The following is a 19,204-nucleotide window of genomic DNA, read 5'->3' as shown; positions in this document are numbered from 1 at the left end:
GCTCTGAACCAGCTCTCTCCTCTACCTTGGCTCAAAGAGCCACGCACCCAGTGGCAGGCCACTGGACACCCCCCCACTCAAATCTTAAATTCAAATCTCAAAAGGGGAAAAGACTCACTTAACTACATAGTATATCTCCAAGCAAATTATCTTCATGATGAGGGCACAGGTCTCCAGGATGCTGGGCTGTGGAGGGGAGAGCAGAGCACACATCAATCATGAGGAGAAACTCTTCTTTGGTGTCCTCCACAACGGAACAGAGCAGGGACATGATACTTGCAAACAGGGAAATCCAATCTCTAACAAATGTGAACCGCCATCTGCAGTGTTGGGTCCACAGAAGACCATAGAGCCATCAATGCAGAGCAGGGCATGCTACTTTCCTTCCCTTGGCAAGTTTCAAAGGGACAGGAAGCAAGCGTGCCTCTGAGGAAAAAAGTTTCCAGTAAAGAAAATGCTCTGGTTGCTTAACTGAGAGGAGCTACCATTTCCTATCCCTCAGCCTCACCACCCAGCCTGTCCTTCCAGGGACTCTCCGCCCCATCCCACCCTCCACCCCAGCTTACCTCAGATGTTTCTGAGGGAGGAGAAAGGGTTCCAAACAGCGGACTGGTTAAATTCTCCCAAAACTTGGGTCTGAAAGGAAAGTACATACATCATACTTTTCTCTCATGCGGGCCTTCTCGAAGTTCTGTCCACCCACCTCAGCTGGTTACTTGTCCTTACTGTACCCGTCTCAACCCTAACATGTCTCATGAGTCACCTGCTCCTACATAAATGCAATAGGTTCCGCAGATAAAAATTGTTTTCCTGTTAAGAAACACAATTGTATGTATGTTGTAGAGTTGACCAATAAAAAATGTCATGATTTGTGCTGCTGTACATTTCCCACAGCCTCACAAAGAAGAGAGCAGGGAGGGAAGAGGAAACAGACTCCCATGGTCAGGCTTTTTAATGTCCCTTCCCTCTTTGCACAAGCAGGGTCCTGGAGAATTGGGGGTTTCATTCAGTTCAAGGGCTTGAACAAGCCACTCTCATCTAAAGCTACTGTTTCTCCACAACAATAAGATTGTTTTTGTTTTTGTTTTTCACAACAATGGATTTTGAAGAGGTCAGCAGAGGGAAGAACACAAAAGGCCAGAAAAGGAGGGCACCTTAAGGTAAGGAAGCCTCTGCCTTCAGGTAAAGAGGACACCAGCCAGCGGCAGCACAGAAGAAGATGACTAAGGGGAAAGCTCCCAAACTCTGCATGAGGTACCAAGTGCTCCTCAGGCCTATGCTAAGTGATTGGTCACAACAAACCCCAAAAGTATAAACTACTGTTACTCCCGTTTTGCAGACATGACCTTGGAGATAAATCCCTCCTGGAGTCAGACTCACTTGGTTCTGAGGACCAGCATGGCACTATCACGCCGGTCCTGCCACAGGGCATGCAGAAAGGCAATGGCTGCCCGATGCAGAAGTGGGGGACACCAGTAGCGGTCTTGCTGCTGGGAATCTATCAGCTCCAGTACCGCATGGAGGCAGCTCCACACCCCAAGGCTGAATTCCTGCAAGAAGGCCAAGCAGACATTCAGTCCTTCAGGTGCCACTGGCAAGTGCACCTGTGGGGCCCACACCCACCTTCAAGGAGCTGTCTCCCAGCTTCATCCCCCACACAGGCTCACCTTGGAGCCATTGCTGCCATCCTTCACCTCCAGATTCAGAAACAGCTCAATGAGGCCAGGCTGAGTCTCTACTGCAACTGTTAGGAACTCCAGAATCATCACTTTGATGCGCATGTCCTCAATCTTGCTCTGCAGTCGGGTCAGGAAGGCATCTCGAATGGCGGCCGCATCATTTCCCAGGCAGGCATATACGGACATTGGGGCCACCTGGGAAACCAAACACAGACTTACAGCTCAACTTTCAGAAAAGCCTCAAGAAGCTCCTAGAGAAGGTATTGGAGAACTCGCAGAAAATGAGCAGAAAGGGAAACATCAGATGTATAGCTCCAGATTAGAAGGGACACTGCTTCAAAAGGGACACTACAGTACAAAACGTCCAAAAATTCACAGAAGAAAAAGTAATGAACTTACTTAAAAGAAAGGGAAATTAACTTACTTAAAAGAAAGGGAAACATCAGATGTATAGCTCCAGATTAGAAGGGACACTGCTTCAAAAGGGACACTACAGTACAAAACGTCCAAAAATTCACAGAAGAAAAAGTAATTAACTTAAAAACACGCGCGATCTCTCTCGTGGTTAAAGAAACACAGGGTACAACATGAGACAATACCGATTTGCCTATTTGATTACCAAGTTAAAAAACTCATGGAGGGGGGGAGGCAGCGCTAGTGGCTCAGCGGTTTAGCGCCGCCTTCAGCCCAGGGCGTGATCCTGGAGACCTGGGATCGAGTTCCATGTCGGACTCCCTGCACGGAGCCTGCTTCTCTCCCTCTGCCTGTGTCTCTGCCTCTCTCTCTCTGTGTCTCTCATGAATAAATAAATAAAATCTTAAAAAAAAACAAAACAAAAACAAAACTCATGGGATTATCGCTGCAAGGATGCAAGGCTTGGTGTTTGGAGTACACACTGTCAGGGCACAGCTGGCTTGATCTTGGGGTGGTAAGTTCAAGCACTATGATGGGTGTGGGGTTACATTAAAAAAAAAAAAAAAAGGAGGGGATCCCTGGGTGGCGCAGCGGTTTGGCGCCTGCCTTTGGCCCAGGGCGCGATCCTGGAGACCTGGGATCGAATCCCACATCAGGCTCCCGGTACATGGAGCCTGCTTCTCCCTCCGCCTGTGTCTCTGCCTCTCTCTCTCTCTCTCTCTATGACTATCATAAATAAATTAAAAAAAAAAAATTAAAAAAAAAAAAAGGAGCATAAACTATTACAATCCTTTTTGTAGGACAACTTAGAAATGTCTAAAAAAAATTAAAACGTTCACTAATACCTAATTTTTAGGAACTGAAAACAGAAGTTTATGGAACTCTATGGACAAGAGCCCCTGCAGCACTGCCTGTAATAGTGAAAGACAAAAAAAGTCCAAATCAATTAGGATGCACCATTCTGTGGCACAACATGTTAGCATTAAAGACCATAAAGTAGCCCAAATGTGCCCATGTGGAAAGACCACAAGATGTGGTATTCCGTGAAGAAAGTTAGTCACTAGTCATAAAACTATATATGGTGCCATTCTACTCTTATAAAGAACAAAGAGCACACCAAACACCCTCTAATATATAATTACAGATAAAAAGAAATCTGGAGTGGGGCACCTGGGTGGCTCAGTTGGTTGAGCAACTGACTCTCATAATTGACTCAGGTGATGATCTCGAGGTTATGAGATCAAGTTCCATGTCAGACTCCATGCTGAGTGTGAAACCTGCTTAAGATTCTCTCTGCCCGGGATCCCTGGGTGGCGCAGCGGTTTGGTGCCTGTCTTTGGCCCAGGGCGCGATCCTGGAGACCTGGGATCGAATCCCACATCGGGCTCCCAGTGCATGGAGCCTGCTTCTCCCTCTGCCTATATCTCTGCCTCTCTCTCTTTCTCTCCCTGTGACTATCATAAATAAATAAAAATTAAAAAAAAAAAAAAAAGATTCTCTCTGCCCGTTCTCTAGCTCTCAAAAAAAAAAAAAAATGATAAAAAGAAATTGGAACAATGCATACCAATCTGCTCATAGGGACTTGTGGAACAAAGGGATCACAGAGGACCTTAACTTTCTATGTCACACTTATCTGTAACATTTCAGTATCTTAAAATGAATATGCATGTCTTTTGTAATAGGAAAAAAAACTCCTCATAAAACATCATTTATGTGTGTTGTGTATAGCAACACAATTTGTCTATTGTGCGTATGACTGTATCACTTTAAGTCAGAAAAGTCTTGGGGTACCTAGGTGGCTCAGTCAGCTGAGTGTCCGACTCTTGATTTTGGCTCAGGTTATGATCTCAGGGTCATGGGATCCGGCCCTGTATCAGGCTCTGTCCTGGGCATGGAGTCTGCTTGGGATTCTATCTCTCCCTCTGTACCTTCACCCCCACCCCCACACACATGCACACTCTCTTTCAAATAAACAAACAAACAAAATCTTTAAAAGTCAGAGAAGGGCAGCCTGGGTGGCTGAGCCGTTTAGTGCCACCTTCAGCCTAGGAGTCCTGGGGCCCCGGGATCAAGTCCCATGTCAGGCTCCCTGCATGGAGCCTGCTACTCCCTCTGCCTGTGTCTGTGCTTCTCTCTCTGTCTCTCTCATGAATAAATAAATAAAATCCTTAAAAATAAATAAATAAAAGTCAGAGAAGCCCAAGTCAGCTGTTCGTCTTAAAAGAAGGCAGGAGTAGTCTAAAGTGCAAAGTCAGTTTTCTGGGGCTTTGGCTGATTAAATGGGAACCTACCGTGGCCAGACGTTTCAGCAGCTGGATGGCAAGACGTGGCAAAGCAGGATCATGTTTGTGGTAGATGTATTTGGCAAGAACAGCAATGAGGTTGTTCCCATGGGCACCTGAAGCAGTACAGGAAACAGGATAGGTATCAAGTGTACCCAAGTCAAGCTCCTAAGAGAGGCTTTAGTCACAAAGGCTCACACATTGAGTGAGTTTACTGCCCTCAAGTACCTGGAGGGCCAGAGCAAATACAGGTGGCCATACCATTCTCTCTTTTCAGTAGCCAAGGGAATAAGCAGGATTTAGAGGTAAAGAGCCGAATTCAATTCATTAAGAGCAGAAAGAGAGACATTTTGGAAAAAAAAACAAAACAAAAAAACAGGTAGTCTCTTAACAAACAGGTTAGAAAAAGACACCACACTGAAGACCTGCACTGAAATGCAAAAATTATCAAAATCCCAAAATAACACAAGTAGATCTCAGACATTACCCAAACACCTACTTAAAAATGAGGAAAACGGGGTCCCGAAGGGATTAAATGAATAGTGTAAGGGCAAAGAGCAAAACAGTCAATATATAACAGGTACCACGAACTTCTCTTCATGATTTACAAGAAGTAATCTTAGCTCCATTGCAATCTATTATCATCATTTTATAGACCAGAAACCTGAGGCAGAGTTGTTTAATAATGAGCCCAAGGTAACATGGCTGATTAGAGCCAAAATCTGAAGCAAGGCAGTGTGACTTTGAACATGGGTTCTTAACTATTATCCTGTCATCAATGGAGGCAGAAGTGGAGGATATTCCACCCCTCTTGTTTCTAAGTCCAGGATGGGAGCTGGTGATCTTTCCCAAATTCCCTCCAGGAATTAGTCAGAATATGCTTCCAGCCTCTAACAACACAGCCTGAAGTATGTCCTTGTGGGCAGAAGCACTGTGGGTCAGAAGCGCAATACATACCATGCTGTGTGAGAGCCTGCTCCAGGGGGGACACCACATTAGAAGGCGGTTTCAGCCGAATAACATTGTTGGTGACGGAGAATGCCAGTTTCACTGTCTTGATCAGCAGCTGGCCCTGCCCCTGGCCCTCTGCCCCATCGCTAGGGTGCCAAATGGAAACCAAAGTGGATTCAGACAACATGACTTCATTCGCAACATATGTGCTCTCATGAATTAGATTCCAACAATAATCCCAGAGTTCAACAGCTTCTGTTATAGGCCCCAGTCCAAACTAGGAGAGAGGTGGAGCAATCAACTCCCTTTGCTGTGTGCCAGTCTACACAGCAGCCACTAGGGTATACAAAGGCTACATCCTAGGGGAAACAAGGCTGTCTTTAAAAAGCTATCGCACATTAATTTACACTAGAATTCTGAGAACATGCAGGCACAGTAAAGATAAATGGAGAGGGAGAGGTAGCCCTACCTGCGGGGCTGAGCAGCCATCACCATGTCAATGGTGTCCACACCGACGCCCATGATATTAATGACTGTCTGTCCCGCCTCTGTGTAGGCCAGGCTGCAGATGCAGAGAGACTGAAGACTGGGGCTGTGATGCAAGACAGACATGTCCCCAGTTACCAGGGAGCCGCCAAGTTTATTACCGAAAGGGAAGGGCACTGTCCAAACCAAACCAAGTGGACATCAGTCATACAGATAAGCTTTGTGACAGATAAACACACTGATCACTTTCCTTAAGTAGACTTAGGGGCACCTGAGAGATTCAGTCAGTTAACATCTATCTCCGGCTCAGGGCATAATCTTGGGGTCCTGGGATCGAGCCCCACATCAGACTCTCTGCTCAGTGGGGAGTCTGCTTCTCCTTATCCCTCTGCCCCTCTCCACAACTTGTGCTCTTAATCTCTCTCTTTCAAATAAATGGATAAAAATCTTTTTAAAAAAATGACCTGATCTTAGAAACCACCCTGAGAAGCTCTCTCAATGTCCGATTAATTAACGGATAGATTTACTGAACTGAATCATTATTAACCCACACAACTGAATGCTCAGAACAAGACAGATCTATGTGAAATGGTATGGAATGAAATTTTAGAGCAGTCAGTACAAGCAGAGGAAAACACCTGGCATAAAATATACTAAATTGTAGTCATCTCTGAGAAACAGGTTTTTTTGTTATTTTATTTATTTTTAAGATTTTATTTATTTTTAAGATTTTATTTATTCATGAGAGACAGAGAGAAAGAAAGAGAGAGAGAGAGGTAGAGGTAGAGACACAGGCAGAGGGAGAAGCAGGCTCCATGCAGGGAGCCTGACGTGGGACTCAATCCCAGGTCTCCAGGATCACGCCCTGCGCTGAAGGTGGTGCTAAACTTCTGAGCCACCTGGGCTGCCCGTGTTTTTATTTTTAAAAGATTTTATTCATCCATTTGACAGAGAGTGAGCAAGCAAGCACACAAGCAGGTGGAACAGCAGGCAGAGGTTGAAGAAGGGCACTTCACAGGTTAGTTCCCAATGAACATGTGTAACTTTTATAAAGACCTTAAAAACAATTTCTGTGTGTGTACACACACGCAATCTCACTGGGGACAGGCTCGTTCCCATTTCATTTCTCTTTTCAACCCACAGGGAGAAAGGATACAGTCCAGTGGAAAGCAAATCAGAACCTCAAGAATACTGTACTGAGCTCTGGGCTCAAGCAAGCTGAGTTTTCTGGAAGAATGAGGTGGTTCTGCACAGCAGAAACCCTAATACTTTTGGGGAGTGGCAGCATCCAGGTGTACCCTGCTCGAGCAATCACCCCACTCATACCTGCCATGTAGGTCAGCCTCATGGCACAGGTTCAGGATCGCATGAATCAGCTCCAGGATCAGGCAACCTGGATTCCAAAAAAGACACAGCAATGATGTGGCCTTGTGTGATGACCCTCATCCCAAGAAAGGGGAAGACAAGATCTCCAGGGAGCCAGGAGTTGCTCAGGTTTTCCCTGTGAACCCCTTCCTTACCAATCTGTTCTCTCACACCATGGGAGTTGTAACGCCACTTGTGATAGCCGGGAAGCATCTCTTTCAGCACAAACATGACACAAGGCACCAGCCCTTGACTCTGGGTACTGCCAAGCTGCCCCTACAAGAAACCATGATGTGAGGACTTATGCCATTTAAGGAAGTCATTTAGCCACCAGAGATTTAACTTGAAACCCACAGGTCCACAGGAAATCGGGGCAAACTCTGGCAAACATCAGAACACTCTGGTTCAACGGGGTCCAAGCTGTGGGTTTCTCTGAAATAGGAAAAAAGACTAATAAGACAATATTACAATGTTCCAAAAGGCAGCTACATGAAGAGGACAGGGGACTGTTAAACCTGGGGAGAGTGGAGGTACCATAAACATGAAGGACATGGGGCTGTCAGGAACATTATGTCAGGGTCACAATGCTAGCCACGCCCTTAACCTCTACCCTGCCACTGGAATACCTGCCACTGGAATACCAGAAAGGAGCTCTGATACTCATAATTCTTTGTCTAATGTTACTCGTTAACATCAGCTTCCTTACCTTGAAAGTGGGGATTCTTTACTTCTGTGTGAACATACCGATCTTCATCCCTATCTCCACACAGGATGGTTTCTACCTTTGTAAGCACTCGTTCAATGATCCTTGTAGGCAAGATGTAGGCTGAGTGCTTTTCATGTGTGGTCCTCTCCATAATTCCATGGAATAGAGACCATTTACTACTCCTATTTTACAGAGATTCTAAGAAATTTTATATTCCCTTCTCAGGTCTGGACTGATCTAAGGCTGATGCAGCAGGCAGGTGGTCAACCTGAAACGTAAACCTAATTCTATGGGAATCAAAAATCTGTTTTTCAAACTGAGTTGTGATCCATTAGTGGATTGTGAAATCAGCTTATTAGAAAATAACAAAGTACCTTTTGTGTTGTCAGAGCAGCGCTGAGTTGTGAAACTCTGCTCCAGGGGTCCACACACACGTATGTGCACATTGGGCCATGATATAAAACATACATATTACCCTGGGCACCAATGAAAATAGCTTGATATTCACCAAATCATAGCTCCTGCCTCCGAGTATTACATAAATTAACACAGATAAGGTACTCCAAAAATCAGGCATACAGTCAATTCTCAATACACAGAAAACATTAACGCCATAACTTGAGGACAATTGCTGCGCCTGTAGACAAGAGGACTATAGTTGGAGAGAAACTATTTGGATGATTCCATCTGACCGGCTCTAACCTTGACAAGAGTGGTGATTAAGCGCAGAAAGGCAACAGTGACCCCGTACTCGCCCTGGGGCTGCTCACTGTTCATCAAGAGGCTTCCGTACCCTCCAGCATTCATCCCCTCAGCGCTGGGAAAGAACAGAGGCAGAGGAATCAGGGTGGAGCAATCTTAGGGTTTCCAGAAACTATCACAGAGCATTCTTGTTACTACCTAGATGGCTTGGGCCCCAAATAGAAAATCTGTGCTCAAGAATTTATCAAATCTAGGCTATTTTCTACCCCAGATGAGCATTAAAAACCTCAAAAGGCTTAAAGATCAAATAAACAAAAACATAAACATAAAAAAAATACTTGTCATAAAAGAGAAAAGAATACAAAGTAGGATATAGGAGGAGCCTGTGTAACAGTAGCTGTCCAGCAAGTACGCTCTAGCAGCCATGAATCAAGGAAAGATACGAGTGACTACAGCCTCAGAAAGGGAAGCCAAGTCTGGATCTAGACACCTCTGGATTCTCCTGAATTTAAAGTTAACTCCCACGCACATCCAGGTTGCCACTGGATGACAAATACATCCACAGGGAAACTTCTTTGAAAGTAATGAAGCTAGTCTGGACCTGAAATGTGCCTGGTACTCCCATATGCTCTACCCAACCTAAGACGTGGCTTACCTAATCATCTGACTCATGTTGGAGACCTGGTGGGCCACGAAAGGTAAAAAGCCTGTGTGACGAAGATCAGTCCAGACCTGAGAAGGGAAAATAAGAGCCCAGTGTCCACATGTCTTCAGGCATACATCAAGCAAGAACAACATTTTTTGGCTATGAGGAAGAGTTAGTTGTCTCTCACCTTTGCTGGGTTCCGGGCAGCCAAAACAGTCAAGCAGTTGACACAAGAAGCAATGACATCCACTGGTGGGGAGATCACGGTCGTAAGCCTGGTTAAAGAACAGTGCACTATACTTGGTAAAATGAATAATACAACTTGTCCCACCACAAATATCTTCCAGTTCTCTCTGCCCAAGTTCCTCCTCTCAGCAGGGATGGAAAAACAGGAAGGCCCTCAGCTGGGGATTATATCACCCCAGGCCTTCCCAGAGGGAAAAGAGCATGAACATTAAGCCAGTGGGTGTGTGACCAGATGCTTACCGCTGCAGCAACATGTAGATGCGGGACGTGATGGGCAAGAGACAGTCTGCTATGGACAGATCTGTGCTGATGACCTTATGGACCAGATCAATGATGGGTCTGACCCGCTGGCAGTGCTGGATTACATCTGTAGGCAAAGAAAGCAAACACTTCCTTTAAGATCACTGAGTAGTCTCTGAGGCCCAGATAAACATTACACTTAGCTTAGTCTGGATGGTTTTCAATTTTATCTTGAGATTCTGTTTGTCCTCCAAATCTAAGCAGGGCCAGTTTTCCTCCCCACAGTCACATTTCCCAGAGCAGACCTCACCTGCGGTGGAAACGACATGCAGCAGCATTTCAATCTCACAGGTAAAGAGGGTCCAGCTGCTGTACGAGTACTCCCAGCGTACCAGGTAAGCCCTGTCATCCAGTACCACTTGGCCCACAGTGCCCTGAGGTATGCGGAGGTTGGTCTGACCCCCTAAAGGAGAGAGGAAGAAAAATGGGTCAAATACCTGGGGATACAACAGGAAAAAGTGATTCCTACACCAGACACCAATACTTAGTGACACAGAGATGTACACTCTCTCTTCCTAGTAGCTAACACTGATAGACTGTTTTTTACCCAAGGTATAGCCTGTGTCAGAATTCCCTTTCTTCTCAAGGCTGGAGTAATATCCCACTCTATGTATGTACCACATTCTGTTTATCAATTTCATCTGCTGGTAGACACTTATTTAAAATTGTTATTATATATATCCTTTTACCCAACAACCTCACTTTGAGGACTCTGCACTAAAAACAAAATCACCAGTGTATAAAGGGACATGTACCCAAGGCAGCATTGTTTGTAGTGGCAAAAACCCGACACAGCCTACATGTCCTTTAAAAGGGAAAAGATAGGGATCCCTGGGTGGCGCAGCGGTTTGGCGCCTGCCTTTGGCCCAGGGCGCGATCCTGGAGACCCAGGATCGAATCCCACATCAGGCTCCCGGTGCATGGAGCCTGCTTCTTCCTCTGCCTGTGTCTCTGCCTCTCTCTCTCTCTGTGTGACTATCATAAATAAATAAAAATTAAAAAAAAAAAAAGGGAAAAGATACAAAATTCTGGGACACTAAGAATAATTCTGTAGTTACTAAAAAGAATGAGTCAGATCCATACATAAAAAAAGCAACTTGCAGAATCTACGAAAATGTACATAGTATATAAAAGGACACACACCAGCTCTTAACACTGACTATCCAATAGACATGTCTGAACAAATGAACTTTGTAAAGCATAAATCTGCACTGTTTCTCATTACAGTAAACACACATTATTTTTGAAATAAAACAATCTAATGTAAAAAAGGGAGAAATGCACTAATAAGTTCTCAAGAAGCATAGTGGAGAGAAGGAACTGCTCTAAAGGCAGCTTGCACGAAAAAGTTAAAGCCAAAAAAAAAGAAAAAGTTAAAGCAGCAAATATGAATTCTAAACAGAGGCTGAGGAAAAGCCACTCAACCAGGGTCTCTCCATCTTACCAAGAGGATAAAGGAGTTTGGACGTTTGCCTCCGCCAGAGTGTTCCATCTTCGTGGGAGACCACATCATGGGGCTTGTGCTTATAAAGTTCATTGTAGAAAGACATCTTATCCAAGAAACTATACACCTGTCAACACACAGAAAAAAATCCAGCCACATGTTCACCTGGGGGACACACAACGGGTCTCAAGTCCACTTCTCTGCTCTTTAACCAAACCGTGTATGTGCGGACTCTCAAACTTCTCACAAACCTGCCTCCACACTCCTTATAAGCCCTCACCATTCTCAAACACTAAGCTCACGGACCCCTCACTATAGACAGTCCACCTGAACAGTGGGTCTCCACTACTCAAATGTCATCGACTGTGTGGCTTTGTTAGTTATTCCCTCGTGTCTACTGTTATTCTCGGCCAATGAGATAGTAAGGAACTTTATATGTTGTCCTACTCCCACAGCATCTACAACAGGTACTTATTTTATAGAACTGAGGCACTATCTCTGGCACTGTTCATTCAACTTCAGACTAATTCTTGCTGTGGTAGTGGCACCCCAAAAAATATCTCCCACACTCTGCATTCAGGCATCTAACTGAACCACCTACCTTTTTGGCAGTGGACTTCCCTGACACGAGGGCTCGTAGCAATTGCAGAAGTGGGGAGAGGAGATGGGGGAACATCCCACATACACTGTCCAGAATGATCCCAAGCCCAGAGGTCGGCTCCTATGGTGGAAGGAGAGAAATCACTGACCTTCATGTTATTCATGAAATTAACACATCTCTGAAGTGCCCAGCAATCGTAAGAAAACCTCAAATCAATCCTTTCCTTCAGACAGACATCTCTCCTCCCTTAACAATTTAGTAAGACTTCCATATGTTCACTGAAAATGACTATCAACAGCAGATCTTGTTAGGACCTGAAAAGACAACACCACTGCCTCCAGTGACCTTTTCCTGGCCATCCTCCCTCTAGGAAGACAACGGTGTTCAACTCTGCGTGACATGTTGCCAATAAGATAAAAACCATCCAACAACATGTCAGCATTTAGCTACCACACATGGGCAACAGATCCTCAATCTAAATATTGCTTTATACCATCTTCTCCCAAGGAACGGTGTAAGAATGGATAGTAATTCCAGAAGGGGGGAAGACACATAGGCATATCAATCAGGCCACAGCACAGAGGAGAACAGATTTATTCATCAGCTGGACCCTGGGCTTTGGGCTATTGTCAATGCTAAGCCTAAGTACTGGTTAGAAACTGTTCACTCCAAAGCCAAATTCTTATCTAACCAGTTACAATACTCTGACAACTCAGAGTTACAATCCCCCAATAGCATGTTCAAGAGTTATAGTAATACTGGTGTTTGAGACTGTCCATGTGAACAAAGACTTGATGTATAGGAGAGAACATGCTGGTTAGTAATACAGGCTACAGTCTTACATCAGCCAGAATTGCTTCCTGATCCTAGCTATTTGTCTAGCCATGTGACCTTGGACTAATCATTTCACATCTCTGAGCATCACCTTTCCTCATATGCAAAATGGCGATGATGATGGTAATTCTACTCTACAGATTTTTATAAAGATTAATGTGAAAAGCCAATTGCTTAATATCAGACATATTGCAAAATAAATGCCTGATAAATTCTTTCCCTAAAAGAATATCTTAGCATAATTCCCTTGGACACACTTACTGTTCCCCAGAATAGTTCTGGAAGAGAAGGGTCTGCCAGGACTTCACATGCTGTGTCTATTACATCCTGTTGAGGGGAGGAGGGAGAAAATAGCTTATTTGCCCTCGTTGACCAAGTCTTATCTTTTTTTTATTGTATTCTATTCAAATAAAAACACCAACAATACTTTCACATACTATGTCAGAAAGAACCCTGGGATTAGAAAAGTAAGATTATATCCTGTCTAGGGTGTATATTATATCTGTTGTATGGTGTTAGGTAAGTTAACCTCTCAGAACTTCAAAATCCTTATAAAATGGTGACAATATTATCCACTTCACAGTATCACTGTAAGGACTAAATGAGATAATGTATGAAACGGACTATAAATTTTAAGATGCCATGTAAATGGGAGGTATTACTAGTGTCCACTAAACTGTTCTCCTAGGGGGCGAGAATAATACTTTTAGGTTTCTTTAATCCTCAGCACCTAGCACAGAACACTGGGAATGTACCAGTTATGTACAGAACTCTTATAGCCCAGATATGTTAATATCAATCCTCCAGGTATGCAATAAGGTCCCAATGTGACCAGAATTTTGGCAAAGGATGGAAAGCTTACTCTGTGCCCCTAGAGATTTAGAATGGGAGTCTTCCAGTTAATACCAATTTCTTTTCTAATGATAAGAAATCTTCATTTTTACCAACTTCACCAAATTTTTTCAATTTCCAAAACAAGTCATTAAAAACAAATACAATGACTTAATTAAAAAAGAACTGCACAAACAGCACTTTCCATTGCAGGGAACCATGGTTCCTTGGAGAAATGGCAGATTCCAGGTCTGGGGCAAGAATCTCATAAGATAATCCTACAACATTGTATCGTACCATAAAGCAATCGAGCTATCAAAGTACGTGAACGTAGTGTCAGACAAATTCAGAAGCTCATCAAAAAGAGTTCTTACTGGCCAAAGGTGGGCGACCTGAGCATAAGAATAGTAACTGTAGTGGATGTAAAAATTTAAAAACATCACTAACCACGTTAGAACTTTGTAGGATGGTAGGAAAAATTGGTACATAGGAAAATAAGCATGTATAGTACTTTATACCAGAGTATCAGATAGCTAATAGCTAATGAGAGCAGATGCTGAGGTAAAACTGATATAGAATATTAATTTTAGGTGTACAACATAATGATCTAATATTTGCATATACTGTGAAACAAACTTTTCTATAGCAACCTTCCAACCAATAAAAAGAGAAAAGATAGGGAAGCCTGGGTGGTTCAGTGGTTTAGCACCTGCCTTTGGCCCAGGGTGTGATCCTGGAATCCCAGAATCAAGTCCCACATTGGGCTCCCTGTGTGGAGCCTGCTTCTCCCTCTGCCTATGTCTCTGCCTCTCCTTTCTCTGTCTCTCATGAATAAATAAATCTTAAAAAACGAACGAACGAAGGAAAGAAAGAAAGAAAGAAAGGGAAAAAGAAAGAGAAAAAGAAAGAGAGAAAGAGAAAGAGAAAAAGAAAGAAAGAAAGAAAGAAAGAAAGAAAGAAAGAAAGAAAGAAAGAAAGAAAGAAAGAAACTTAAACCTTGACATATTTGAAAATATTGTTTGTTTAGATGTAAAGGTATATGATTGTAAAGTTTTACTAGCTCCTATTCTGGTTCATCAAATATTCATAGATGAAACTAAATGATGTCAGAGATTTGCTTCAAAATATGGAGGGAAAGGGCAAGATCTGCTGTCAGTTGATACTTTGGACGCTGATGATAGGACCATTTAAGTGTTACACAATTTTGTCTTCTTTGATGTAGATTTAACATGTTTCTTTCTTTTCTTTCTTCCTTTCCTTTCCTTTCCCTTTCCTTTTCCCTTCCCTTCCCTTCCCTTCCTTCCTTTTTTTTTTTTTAAATGACCTTTTTTTTTTTTAAATTTTTATTTATTTATGATAGTCACACAGAGAGAGAGAGAGAGAGGCAGAGACACAGGCAGAGGGAGAAGCAGGCTCCATGCACCGGGAGCCCAACGTGGGATTCGATCACGGGTTCCAGGATCGCGCCCTGAGCCAAAGGCAGGCGCTAAACCACTGCGCCACCCAGGGATCCCTCTTTCTTTCTTTCTTTCTCTCTCTCTCTCTTCTTTTTCTTTCTTTTCTTTTCTTTTCTTTTCTTTTCTTTTCTTTTCTTTTCTTTTCTTTTCTTTCTTCATTAGAGAGGCAGAGACAGAGAGAGGGAGAAGCAGGCTCCATGTAGGCAGCCCGATGTGGGACTCGATCTGGGGCTCCCAGATCATGCCCTGAGCCAAAGGCTGACACTCAACCACTGAGCCACCCAGGCATCCCTAAAATGTTTCATGTTTTAAAAACATTGCAGAAGAATATTTATTAGCACCCACAGATGTTTAGGACAGCTGTACTATCCCAAAATGAAATTACAAAGCAGTATATACACTGTGATTCTACTTTTAGAGTAGATTTATTATATTTTTAACATATACCCACAAACACACATACACACAGAAAATGTTTGGAAATGTTAATATCAAAATATCAAGAGAGATTATCCTATGTGGTGGGATTACACTTTTTTCTTTTTATCAGCACTTTCTGATTTTTCTGTCATTAATCTGTATCTTTTGTGTAATACAAATGAAAAGAAACAGCAATAAACAAATTAACACCTGAAATATGTGAGTGTGTGTGATATCAGTTCCACATCTTAGGGATATGACTGCAAAGCCAGGCAGTGTAGACAGCCTCACAAAAGCCAGATACCGACCTGCTGATTGCCCAGTGTGTGCAGCTCCAGTGAGGTCAGAACGAAAGAAAGGAGTCCGTAGACACACATGCATGCAGTGCTGGTGGTACACTGTAATGGCAAAGGAGTCAGTGACTAATTCTGAATAATGAAACTCTTCCCCCAGATTCAGCAAAATCCTACACTTTAATATAGTCTCTCTAAACAAATGGGAAGGGAATCCAAGGCTTTGTAATTGTCCTAATTTAGACCCAAAATCAGGAAGACAAGGGGAAAAATGAAAATGCAGGAACCATAAAGATCACCACACAGCCAATAATAAATTCAAAAGGGAACCATTCTCAAAATGATCAGTTTTTGTGGGGAAGAAAACCACATGCAGTCTAGAGAAAAGATAAGAGTCTCTATGTGCTGATACGAATGATGCAGCTGCCTGAATGGTCACCAAGATAAATCAACCAGTGCCAGCCAGTGGTGCCTGCCAGCTGAAATTTCCTGCTCGTGGGTCAAAACAAGCTCACTAAACAGTGCTTCTGAAATTAAGCCCCAATACAACAAGACTCAAGAGAATGGCTAATTTATCCTGCTATGGACTAATGAGTAGGCTCCCAAAAAAGATTTCTCCAGTCAATGTGGTCAAAGCTATCTTCCAGATTATCATACTGGCATAGTATACTATACTGGCAGAATCAGACACCATGGGTTCAAATTTAACCTACCACTAAGTGGCAGTTATTGTTCCTGTGGGCAAATTACATCTTCATGAGTCTCAATTTCCAAATATGTAAAATAGGATGAAAATTGCTAGTGCAAAAAAATGATGAAAATAAAGGAAGAATGAAATAAGAGAATGTGCAGAGGGTGCTGATAACAGTGTCTAGTCCTACTAAATGCTCTACAAAGTTAGAAACAACATAGTCATCATTTTCCACATTACTATTACACAATATTATTACTACCATCATGATTCATTAACAAGCTTCTGCCCCGCTCTCTGGTATACTTTTGCTCAAACACCAATAGCCCGAGTCTCACATCATTTCCCCCACTGGCCAGTGAGCGGAGCAGTCGGGTCAGGTACTGAAAGACATTCAGCTGGATGGCTGTGCCACCTATCTTCCGGACAACACTGCTTGTCTCTTCTGGATGCAGGGTGTGACGGAGAAGAGCCCAGGCCAAAAGCACTGGGGCATGATGTGGAATGTCCCCAAAGGTCAACATCAAACGGTCCATATCCTGATGAAAAGAAAAAAAATCTGCATCACTGAAAAGAGAAAGGGTCAGAGCCCTCCACAGGACCCTACATCACATTTAGTATGTCTTCCATTTGTCCACAGTGGCCCCTTGTCCTATTCTGGGAAATTACTCTATCCCAACCCCCAGCCACCTCACTAATAATAAACCCCTCCATTACTTTTCCCTATCTGCACAATCTTTTTCTCCTAATTTTAAGTCATTTTAACGTAACATTATAGAATACATATTCAAATGGGATTTTCTTTAGAAAGTTTCCTGAGTCTTCTTGAACTTTCTCTGGTCTTTCCCCACTTTCTGTCTAACCATCATCCCACCTCAATGTGCTTCCCCTTTGCTCTTCTTGCACAAGGTCCAGAAACAAAGACAAGCCCCAAGGTTCTATACTTGGGCCTCTTTTGTCCTGATGCCACCTCTCTGAGTGACTCTACTCATTCTCACAGACTCAACTACCACCAATGTGCAGAAAACTGAAATCAGAGATTTCTTACAGCTCCAATTAACTTAACAATGTAGAACTTCAAATTCCACCACTAGGAAAATTTTATGTAGTAGTATAGTTTAGTGGTTAAAAACATTCTCCTGATTATAAACTGTGTAAAAAGAGAAAGGAGACTATTCCAAGTTCACCTGACAAATAAGCCCATCCTGGGCAAACTGGTGCAGTTCTCTTCGGTCATCCAAAGCACACTTATGCAAGGATTCAATATCCATGCCTTCCACCAGGATAAGGGCACTGAAGTAGCTGGAAAGAAAAAGGGTATTATGGTGTCATGTGTGTTACTCTGAACCTTGTTGGAGAATAAGGTGAAACATTATAGACACTTTATTATCAAAAAAATTACTAATGGTTTTCTCTGCTTTTTTTTTTTTCACACTAAGTTTCCTAAACCTGCATGTATTTTACACTTCCAGAACACTTCAGTTTGTCCAGCCACATTTAAGTACTTGACAATCAAAAGGGAGCTTGTGCCTGCCAAAGCACAGATCCAGTACTGGAAGTTTCCACAGCCACCAATTACAAGTGACCCAGGTAAACCGTCTCATCACTCAAGTGTGTATCTGTTCAGAGAGGAAACTGGCCTCAAAACGTAGATCTACCCATGCAAACCACTGTAACATCATCCTTTTTGTAAAACTGAGTTCCTCCTCACAGACACAGATGCAAAGAGTCAGTTCACCCCAGAGGATACACCAAGAGAGCAGGTAAGAAAATGCTCAATGTCAGAGATAACTAGGGAAAGGCAAATTAGTGCAGCAAAAGAGATCAAACTGAGGGGGATGATAGATAATAACAGGTTTGCAAGACTGTGGGGAAACTGGTTCTCTCCTCCCACTGTCAGTGAAGCATAAATTGGTACAGCCTTTTGCACAGGACAACTTGGCAATATTTTGTAATACAGACGTACATACCATTCAACCCAACAATTGTATTTCTCGATCTTTTAGAGTCATATTCACCCAGATGCACAGAGAGGCTTGTAAAGAGTGTTCTTTACAGCACCGTTTGAAATATCCAAAATAGCTAACCACCTGCCATTAGGGAAATTGTTAAATAAATATTCCTACAGTGTACTAACATACAGTAGCTAAAAAACATCCTGAGGTGAAAAGAGTTCCAGGACATCTAGTTATGTGAAAAATTAAGTTGTTTATTTATTTTTTTATTTTTTTAAAGATTTTATTTATTTATTCATGAGAGACACAGAGACAAAGAAGAGAGGGAAAGGCAGAGACATAGGCAGAGGGAGAAGCAGGCTCCATGCAGGAAGCCCGATGTGGGACTTTATCCCGGGTCGCCAGGATCACACCCTGAGCTGCAGGCGGCACTAAACCGCTGCGCCACCGGGGCTGCCCTGAAAAATTAAGTTGTAAAGAAACTATTATTTATATCAAAAAACATAAACATGGCAGCTTGGGTGGCTCAGCGGTTTAGCCAGCCCAGGGTGTGATCCTGGAGACCCGGGATCAAGTCCCACGTCGGGCTTCCTGCATGGAGCCTGCTTCTCCCTCTGCCTGTGTCTCTGCCTCTCCCTCTCCTCTCTCTCTGTGTCTCTCATGAATAAATAAATTAATTAAAAAAAACATGAATGATATCTTTTTGTATATCTGAAAAAAAGATATAGATCTATCCATTGCCATAAAATTCAAAGTCCACAGACGATGACCTCAAAGAGGGCAGGGGACACATTCACCTTGTCATTGTCTTCTTACCATTTGCACTGGCTTACCACTGATATTCACCACATTTTTTGTTAAATGGGTGAACCTTTTATATGAAGATAATAAAATACTAGGG

The 19,204-nt window shown here is 43.0% G+C and overlaps 1 protein-coding gene across 4 annotated transcripts in view; it reads right to left on the bottom strand.

The window, feature by feature from the left end:
- The window catches only part of NUP188 (nucleoporin 188), a 54,844-nt gene that overhangs the window by 10,397 nt on the left and 25,243 nt on the right, over window positions 1–19,204 (bottom strand). For all 4 annotated transcript variants that reach the window (XR_005983152.1, XR_005983151.1, XM_041725782.1 and 1 more), the window contains 20 exons: window positions 17,536–17,650; window positions 16,687–16,887; window positions 15,673–15,762; window positions 12,918–12,983; window positions 11,823–11,942; window positions 11,222–11,348; window positions 10,028–10,180; window positions 9,718–9,844; window positions 9,419–9,506; window positions 9,241–9,317; window positions 8,586–8,700; window positions 7,333–7,453; window positions 7,139–7,205; window positions 5,796–5,918; window positions 5,333–5,472; window positions 4,385–4,491; window positions 1,668–1,874; window positions 1,381–1,550; window positions 567–636; window positions 119–186 (listed from right to left, as the gene is read on the bottom strand). Coding sequence is in view for 2 of the 4 variants with exons in the window: in XM_041725782.1 (XP_041581716.1) it covers window positions 119–186; window positions 567–636; window positions 1,381–1,550; window positions 1,668–1,874; window positions 4,385–4,491; window positions 5,333–5,472; window positions 5,796–5,918; window positions 7,139–7,205; window positions 7,333–7,453; window positions 8,586–8,700; window positions 9,241–9,317; window positions 9,419–9,506; window positions 9,718–9,844; window positions 10,028–10,180; window positions 11,222–11,348; window positions 11,823–11,942; window positions 12,918–12,983; window positions 15,673–15,762; window positions 16,687–16,887; window positions 17,536–17,650 (2,352 nt within the window). In the remaining 2 variants the exon portion in view is untranslated. The remainder of the gene's footprint in view (window positions 1–118; window positions 187–566; window positions 637–1,380; window positions 1,551–1,667; window positions 1,875–4,384; window positions 4,492–5,332; window positions 5,473–5,795; window positions 5,919–7,138; window positions 7,206–7,332; window positions 7,454–8,585; window positions 8,701–9,240; window positions 9,318–9,418; window positions 9,507–9,717; window positions 9,845–10,027; window positions 10,181–11,221; window positions 11,349–11,822; window positions 11,943–12,917; window positions 12,984–15,672; window positions 15,763–16,686; window positions 16,888–17,535; window positions 17,651–19,204) is intronic.

Source organism: Vulpes lagopus, chromosome 12, assembly GCF_018345385.1.
Source record: "Vulpes lagopus strain Blue_001 chromosome 12, ASM1834538v1, whole genome shotgun sequence".
Lineage (NCBI taxonomy): Eukaryota > Metazoa > Chordata > Mammalia > Carnivora > Canidae > Vulpes > Vulpes lagopus.
The sequence above is the reverse complement of the archived record's forward strand: the minus strand, read 5'-3'. Positions and strand labels throughout refer to the sequence as shown.